This window comes from Arachis ipaensis, chromosome B1 (assembly GCF_059453495.1).
Source record: "Arachis ipaensis isolate K30076 ecotype BB chromosome B1, ASM5945349v1, whole genome shotgun sequence".
Classification (NCBI taxonomy): domain Eukaryota; kingdom Viridiplantae; phylum Streptophyta; class Magnoliopsida; order Fabales; family Fabaceae; genus Arachis; species Arachis ipaensis.
This window is the reverse complement of record NC_142436.1, coordinates 46432456-46441786: the sequence shown is the minus strand read 5'-3', so window position 1 is coordinate 46441786 and position 9331 is coordinate 46432456. Positions and strand designations below refer to the sequence as shown.

General features: G+C 36.3%; 1 protein-coding gene across 1 annotated transcript; it reads right to left on the bottom strand.

The window, feature by feature from the left end:
* Positions 1–7832: 7832 nt before the first annotated feature.
* LOC107606243 (uridylate kinase PUMPKIN, chloroplastic-like) lies at positions 7833–8602 on the bottom strand. The gene is made up of 3 exons (XM_016308273.3): positions 8463–8602; positions 8287–8340; positions 7833–7935 (listed from the first exon to the last, which is right to left on the bottom strand). Exons 1-3 carry the CDS (start codon positions 8583–8585, stop codon positions 7840–7842), a joined length of 273 nt encoding a protein of 90 aa, XP_016163759.1. The 5' UTR covers positions 8586–8602; the 3' UTR covers positions 7833–7839.
* Positions 8603–9331: the final 729 nt, after the last annotated feature.

Sequence of the window (9331 nt, the reverse complement as noted above, 5' to 3'; positions counted from 1 at the left end):
TCAGAAGCTTTCTGGGGCATGCAGTATTCTATAGGAGGTTTATAAAGGATTTTTCAAAAATTGCAAAACCCCTTAGCAATCTGCTAGTTGCTGACACGCCATTTGTTTTTGACACAGAGTGTCTGCAGACGTTTGAGACTCTGAAAGCTAAGCTGGTCACAGCACCAGTTATTTCTGCACCAGACTGGACTTTACCATTTGAACTAATGTGTGTGACCACGCCATTGGTGCAGTACTAGGGCAGGGGCATGACAAGCTTCTGCATGTCATTTATTATGCTAGCCGTGTTTTAAATGATGCCCAGAAAAATTACACAACCACAGAAAAAGAATTGCTTGCAGTGGTTTATGCCATTGACAAGTTTAGATCATACTTAGTAGGATCAAAAGTGATTGTGTACACTGATCATGCTGCTCTTAAATATCTATTCACAAAGCAGGATTCAAAACCCAGGCTCATAAGATGGGTGTTGCTTCTGCAAGAGTTTGATATAGAAATAAGAGACAGAAAAGGGACAGAGAATCAAGTAGCTGATCACCTGTCCCGGATAGAACCAGTAGCAAGAGCATCCCTCCCTCCTACTGAGATCTCTGAAACCTTTCCGGATGAGCAATTGTTTGCTATTCAGGAAGCTCTGTGGTTTACAGACATTGTAAACTATAAGACTCAAGGTTCACCTTCTGTAACCATGGAGAGGAAGCATGAAAAGCTTCTCTCACTATAGAGTCAAACAAAATCCCCACATTCAAACTCTAAGTTTGGTGTTGGGAGGCCACAACCAAACTTTAAGTTTGGTGTTGAGAGGCCCCAACCTTGCTCTGGCTATCTGTGAGGCTCCATGAGAGCTCACTGTCAAGCTATTGACATTAAAGAAGCGCTTGTTGGGAGGCAACCCAATGTTATTTAATTATATCTATTTATTTTCCATTGCTATTTTATGTTTTCTTTAGGTTGATGATCGTGTGAAGTCACAAAAACTACTGAAAAATCAAAAACAGAATGAAAAATAGCACACCCTGGAGAAAGAGCATTCTGGCATTTAAACACCAGAAACAAGCATCTGTCTGGCATTTAACGCCAGAAACAAGCACCAAGCTGGCATTTAACGCCAGAAACAAGCATCAACCTGGCGTTAAACGCCAGAAACAGGCTACATTTGGGCGTTTAACGCCAAATACAGGCAGCAGTCTGGCGTTAAATGCCAGTATTGCAGACAAAGGGCATTTTGCACGCCTAATTGGAGTAGGGATGCTAAGTCCTTGACCCCTCAGGATCTGTGGATCCCACAGGATTTGTGGACCCCACAGGATCCCTACCTTTTCTTCTCTCCTCTTCACACCTTTTCATAACTCTCTTCCCCAAAATAACCTCCACCAATCACCTCCATTACTCCTCCAAAACCATCATACAACCACCACTTCTCCCCCTTAGCCGAATACACCTTCTCCCTCAATCTCCTCCATTTTCTTCTTCTTCTACTACTTCCTTTCTTCTTTTGCTCGGGGACGAGCAAACCTTTTAAGTTTGGTGTGGTAAAAGCATTTGTTTTTTGTTTTTCCATGACCATTTATGGCACCTAAGGACAGAGAAACCTCAGGGGATGCACTTTCCTCCACAAAACTATTGGGAGCAAATCAACACCTCCCTAGAAGAATTAAGTTCCAACATGGGACAACTAAGGATGGAACACCAAGAGCACTCCATCATTATCCATGAGATTAGAGAAGATCAAAGAGCTATGAGGGAGGAGCAACAAAGACAAGGAAGATACATAGAGGATCTCAAGAGCACCATTGGTTCTTCAAGAAGAGGAAGACGCCACCCTCATTAAGGTGGACCCATTCCTTAATCTCCTTGTTCTTATTTTCCTGTTTTTCGTTTACTATGCTTCATGTTTAATTATGTTTGTGTCTTTACTATATGATCACTAGTATCTAAGTGTCTATGTCTTAAAGATATGAATGTCCTATGAATCCATCACCTTTCTTAAATGAAAATTATTTTCTGAAAAAGAAAAAGAAGTACATGAATTTTGAATTTTAAAATAGTTTAATTATTTTGATGTGGTGGCAATACTTTTTGTTTTCTGAATGAATGCTTGAACAGTGCATATGTCTTTTGAATTTATTGTTTATGAATGTTAAAATTGTTGGCTCTTGAAAGAATGATGAAAAAGGAGAAATGTTATTTGATAATCTGAAAAGTCATAAAAATGATTCTTGAAGCAAGAAAAAGCAGTGAAGAACAAAGCTTGTAGAAAAAAATGCGAAAAAAAAGAGAGCAAGAAAAAGAAAAAGCAAGCAGAAAAAGCCAAAAGCTCTTTAAACCAAAAGGCAAGAGCAAAAAGCCAATAGCCCTTAAAACCAAAAGGCAAGGGTAATAAAAAGGATCCAAGGCTTTGAGCATCAATGGATAGGAGGGCCTAAAGGAATAAAATCCTGGCCTAAGCAGCTAAACCAAGCTGTCCCTAACCATGTGCTTGTGACGTGAAGGTGTCAAGTGAAAACTTGAGACTGAGCGGTTAAAGTCGAGGTCCAAAGCAAAAACAGAGTGTGCTTAAGAACCCTGGACACCTCTAATTGGGGACTTTAGCAAAGCTGAGTCACAATCTGAAAAGGTTCACCCAGTTATGTGTCTGTGGCATGTATGTATCCGGTGGTAATACTGGAAAACAGAGTGCTTAGGGCCACGACCAAGACTCATAAAGTAGCTGTGTTCAAGAATCAACATACTGAACTAGGAGAATCAACAACACTATCTGAATTCTGAGTTCCTATAGATACCAATCATTTTGAACTTCAAAGGATAAAGTGAGATGCCAAAACTGTTCAGAAGCAAAAAGCTAATAGCCCCGCTCATCTAACTAAGACTGATCTTCATAGATGTTTTTGGAATTCATTGTATATTCTCTTCTTTTTATCCTACTTTGTTTTTAGTTGCTTGGGGACAAGCAACAATTTAAGTTTGGTGTTGTGATGAGCGGATAATTTATACGCTTTTTGGCATTATTTTTAGGTAGTTTTTAATATGTTTTGGTCACTTTTTATTATATTTTTATTAGTTTTTAAATAAAAATCACATTTCTGGACTTTACTATGAGTTTGTGTGTTTTTCTGTGATTTCAGGTATTTTCTGGCTGAAATTGAGGGAGCTGAGCAAAAATCTGATTCAGGCTGAAAAGGACTGCAGATGCTGTTGGATTCTGACCTCCCTGCACTCGAAATGGATTTTCTGGAGCTACAAGAGTCCAAATGGTGCGCTCTCAATTGTGTTGAAAAATAGACATCCAGGGATTTTCCAGCAATATATAATAGTCTATACTATACGAGTATCTCTCTTTCACGCAAAGGGACATGAATAAAGGTGGCAGGTGTGATTAATATTTTTGTCTAATAGTTTGAGTGGATATACTAATTTATAAGGAAGTTATTTTTTCTAGACTAAACCATGCTATGTACTCACACGAGTAAAGTGTATAATTAAATTATCAATTCAAAAATAGTTGTTAAATTGAAGGCATATTTTCATTTAACAATTTTTTTTGTATGCAGCGATATGCTTTAAGCGACAAATACACACCGGCTGAGGTTATCTTTGATTTCCTTGGAGCATATATGTCACTGATAATTAGCCACATCGTTAGGGTACAAGTGACCAATTTGTTTCCCATTAATATACTGTTATATTTTTTAGTGTTTATAATGGTTTAAGGTTTATCGCAGGTTTTTATCCCTATCTGTGAGGAACTACATTGGTATTTGGTTATTGTTGACTTTACGAGTCGTCGCCTAATCATATTAGATTCACTGCCTTGTGTCGGAAAAAATCAACAACGCAAAAGGAACGCAATTAAAGTGGTAATTATTTGTTCTAAATCAGTACTCAATCTTCTGGAATCACTTAACAATTTAAATAACCATTTGTTGTAACTAGTACTCTTAGTCAATTTAAATCATTTACAATTCACTCTTCTTGTTTTTTTTTTGTCATGAATTCACTCTTGTACAGACAACTTATTTAGAAGCGATGTTAGATGATCATATTTTTTATGATGATAAGTCTAAAGTTGTAGATTGCTCCACTTTTTGGCCTATGACACCTTTTGGCCTACCCACTCAAAAAAATAGATCGCAAGTCTAATATTAAATTTTTTTTAATATCATAACTCGTTCAATAGACTATATCTTATTTGTATATAATAACTATTTGTTAAATACTTTTTATCATAGGAATGATAGCGGAATTTGGGTGACCAGTTGGATGAGAGAATGTACTTTACAAGATGACTTCAATATTCAAGTCATATTTATAAGAAAGTATTTTTAAAATAATTTTTCCAACACACTTCTAATTAGAATTATATTGTTGTTGCTCTAAACAGATTAACGACTCCACACGAATGAGACTTGCCGTGGATCTGGTTTTAGAGGAGTACAATGATTTATGTCTCGTAATACAAGAAAATGCTCGGAAATATAGGACCAAGGTGGAAGCAGAGCATGAAGACATCTGGGAATGAGGAATTATCTTTGTAGATATTTTAAATATTTTCTTTGAAAGACAAATTACTAAGCTATGTTTCATTTGTTTTTACACTAATTTATCCTTCTATATATTACAATTCTATATTACTAATTTCCTTTACTTTATCGATTAATATAAATTATTCATAACATATATATTCCCGTAAATAACGATGAAATCAGTCACATGACCCAGGAGACTTCGGTTTTGAACATTATGGTATCCTTATGTATTGGAATTATTATTGTAGGCCATAAAATATAGGTCAGTGGTAACTCCGTACAATTAATTATTTACCAATATAAACATAGATACCTAAAAGATAGTTTATTTTGAAACATCTGCCAAATGTAACATATGAATTTGAAGCATCTAGAAAAAATATTATCTTTCATTCAATCAATATAACAATCTACGAAGTTACAATGTCAAAGACATGATGACATCACAATAATAATTTGGTGTAAAGGCTATTAAGTGTTACAGCTTTTTCCTTTTTCATTTGTGTGTGTGTGTGTGTGTGTGTGTGTGTGCGCTTGTGTGAAGGGGGGAAGGGCACAATGAAGGAAGGAAAGGAACCATGATGGGGATGGAACTCTGAAATCAGTTCAAGCACACAGGGCAGATAAAGTAAAATGGTAAAAATCCTAACAAGTCACTGGATATTGCCAACTTTCAACTAATCCTAAATCCTTACCATGACTATCCGTATAATCTACTCACCAAATCCTAACAAGTCACTGGATATTGCCAACTCGCCACTCCAATTCACTTCTTTGTACAATATCAACACACGCTCAATATTCAACCTAGTGCATTGTGTTGTCAAAATCCAGAATTGCTTAAAACTCTGAAAAATTTAACGTATAAACCAAAATTCATCTACAGTAACAAAAGAGTGTAGAGCACAAGAACAACTAATTCAAAGAAGATACCTTGCAGTACCAGAAAGTAAAAGATCAACTTCTTTGTCCCTAATGGAGTATGCCCTCAACGTATTTCCTCTAATGTGAGATCCAGGTGCAGTGTTCATAGAGCCCGGTTCATGGGCAACCAACAGCAACCCTTTAGGAAGAATCAACTCATCCCCTTCCTTGACTGAATCTAGTGTACGTAAAGCAGGCCCAAATTCTCTCAATAAAAGGCAAAAGAATTTTTCAAAAAGAAAAAGTAGGAAAAAGAACTTTGTAACAAATTTGTAAAACAACTCAAAACAGAAATCATGAGTTTATGTTTCATCAGATCTGTCAAAGTCTCACTTTGTTTAAGGATATGACTGAGATAGCCTTTATAAACGTTCGAGGGATCTTGCCCAATGAGCTTAGGCTCACCTAATTCTTAAGAGTGATATTTACATGCTATAAAATATATCAAAAAACTATAGATGTAAAAGATGTTATAGGTTCATTAGAAATATGACCAGCAAAACTTTTTTCCACTAGATGGGGTTATATATGTTCACTAGATATGCGGCCAACAAAACACTTTTTCCCCTAGATATGGTTGGCTATATAGATTAAATGAAACATTTGTCCTATCTGTAGAAAAATTTAATCAATAATTTCTAAAAGAAACTTCTTATGTCACATTTTAGATAACTGGCATTAGAAATAAAAAGTGTATTTAATAATTACCTTCTCCAGAAGATAAGCTATCTTGTTGCTGTAAAGATCTAGGATATTCTGCTAAGGCCCTTAGATTCTCTGGAGCTCTGAAATGTAATCCTAGTAGAAGGCTATAATCAATTATGTGTTGAAACTCCAAGAAAGTGCAGTCTAAAAAAATTTGTCTGCACCAGAAAAATGAAATCCAGTCATAAATAGAAGGTAAGTTAATAATCCCGAGTCAATGAGAGGTTGAATGCAGTTGCCACTGATAAATAGTTCAGTTCATAGTTCATACACACTGACACTACTAGTCACAATCAAAACTCAATGCTACCACAGGCCACAGCCAGGTATCCATATGAAAGTAAATCTATCATAACTTACTATATATGAATAGATACTACTTGTTAGAGTCCCATATCACCTAGAGATAACAAGACCTAGATAACCTTTATATGAGCTTTGGCATCCCTCACTTTATAAGCTAACTTTTGGGCTTTATGGCCATTATATGAGATTGAAATTTTTCACAAGTACTCCTTAATTATTCAAGAAAAATGTGTTACTTATCATTTCACTTCAACAGAGATACCTCTCAAAAAGTATGAACTTACTTGAATAGAGATTCTCGCAATTTTTTATCCATATGAAATTCGTATTTTAGATCAAGATCTTTTAATGTTGTATGGCTGCTAATTTATCCTTTTCCGTAAATCTTCCATGAGAAGACCCCTTCAAATCATAACGACGGTGGATATGCAATTCTGTGCAAAAAATATTTTCCATGACCACAAAATGAACCTAATTGAGAAAATAAGAAAATTTCTATAGCTTTGCCATTTAACAAACAAGGAAGAAAAAAGAGCTAGAGAAAGATATTTGGTGTACCTTTTTCCCACCCCTTAGTTTTATTCGATGTACCCAAAAAATTTTGTAATAAGAGTATTCTCATGATGTCCTACATGGTAATAGTATTTAGGAAGCATATTGAGATAAACCTACAAGAAGATAACCAAAAGTCCATTATCATGGACATTTAAATACGCAAATCAATTCATTATTGATTGCCATAGAGATAATAACATAAATGTATCATCTACTTCTCTCTCTTTAACATAAAAGGAACTTCTAATGTTGGACTTCATGAACCTTGCCTTAAAAATTGTCAACAGATTAGTGCATCTTTTAAGAGAATAGTGGCCCACCTAAATAGGAACTTATGCAATCAATTATTTCTCCCTAAAAATGCATGTTTGTTAAAATCATAAAATAAATGTATTTCTCCTGAAAATCACTATTCAATTGGGGTCCTAGTTAGCCACTTGGCATTAGATTTCATGTAGTTTGTCCCTCAAATTTGTCACACTCTATTGTATCACTCTGCAGCATAGTTGTCAGAACCGAACCGGTGATCGAACCGGTCAGGCTACTGGGTCACTGGGTCACTGGTTTAACCAGTGATCCACTGGTTGAATCGGTTAACCCGATCCCACATAAGTAAAACGTATAAAATAGCTAAAAACTTAAAAATTAACAGTTAAAAAATATATCTCCAATAACATTTTAGAGGTCCATAAGAACATAACATATCAGAATTTCAAGTGAACAAGTATCACATTGGAACTGCGAAATTGACCCCATGGAATAAATTTATAACAACAGAGTTTTGATGGAACACCAAAAGCTTAATTAAGAGAGAGTAAGGTAACTACCCAATATAATCAGCAGATGACCGGTCCAGGCCACTGCATCCAGCCCAAGATGATCCACGGAAGATGTTACCCCCACCAACTACTATTGCAACCTGAAATATCAGCCTAATCAGTAATCATCTAAAACTTAACTTTGTAACAAGTGAAAAGCTTAAACAGTTTCTACTTTCATTCTTTCAAGTAATACCCTTTACCTTGCAATAATATTATGAACTCTAACAAAATTGCCATTGGCACCGAAATACCGGAATCCAGATCTTTGTGGTGCTAGAATTTTCTGTATTTTGGGCTTCTATTGATTGTAGATTGTTTTGGTTTTGGTAAAACTGGTTGAATGGAACATAAAAGATTAACAAGGCGGCGATGCAACATAAAAAAAAACTACAACAATAAAGATAACAAGATTATAGCATACAAAGAACAAATCAATAAACTATAGTCACCTCAATGCCAAGACGAGTCACAGCTGCTACCTCCCTTGCAATAGCCATAGTTATCTATAAAGAAAAATTAAGAAACAATGTTGAGGACAAGAAGGAACATATCAATGTTATATTTTTATCCATCTATTCATGATGCTTTTGAATAGAGCATAAAGATGTGATTTTGGATTGGAGACCTTGGGGTCAATATTCTGGGAGTGATCTCCGGCAAGAGCTTCTCCACTGACTTTGAGCAATACCCTTTGCCACTTGATGGGTTGGTTGCTGGATTCATTCATTGACAGTGCAAACGGAGACATGGATGGAATTTCAGGCTTCCTGACAACAACAACAATAAATTCCAGGGTCCAGGACTAAATGACTAATCTCCAAGAATAATACACAACAACAATCCACTAACTACTAAGAATAATATACAACAGCAACCAACAATGAATAATCAACAAACTGAACAGAAATAAAAAATAAATCAAGAAACAAGAGAGATCAAATAGAAAAATATGTGGAAGTGTTCATGTTCTCATTTGCCCGCATACAAAAATCAAACAGAAATCAAAGTATCAAACATATGTGAACAACCAACAATCTAAATTCTAATAGAAATCAAACAGAAACCAACATACATAATCAATCTACAATAATCAATTAACTTCAAAAAATTAAAAAATTAAAAATACTTACCTGGACGGCTGGACCCTGGACCTGGAGGGATGGAACGACGAGCAGAGAAGAGGGAGACTGGAGGTGGCGACTGACGACTGACGACCAGGAGGCAGTAGGCGACGATGGACCGTGGACGTGCTTCTTGGCGGTGGTGAGTGGCGCACTGCTCTGGATGCGGTGGTGAGGTGAGTGCCGCGCTGGTTGAAGCTGAACGGGGCGACGAGGTGGATGAAAGCCTGAAACTGAAGCAGAATAGCAGACTCTCTATCTCTCAGCTCTCAGCTTTCATGGAGTCATGGTGCCATGATGATGGTGGTCTCTCAAACCGTTTGGGAATGGGAAGGGAAAGTGGGAAACAGGGGATGGAGGCTAGGGTTACAAT

Coding starts and splice junctions, on each gene's coding strand:
- LOC107606243 (XM_016308273.3), bottom strand. CDS start 8,585: ATGTCTCCGTTTGCACTGTCAATGAATGAATCCAGCAACCAACCCATC. Junction 8,341..8,462: donor CCCAGAATATTGACCCCAAG/GTCTCCAATCCA, acceptor TTTTCTTTATAG/ATAACTATGGCTATTGCAAG. Junction 7,936..8,286: donor TGACTCGTCTTGGCATTGAG/GTGACTATAGTT, acceptor CTGATATTTCAG/GTTGCAATAGTAGTTGGTGG.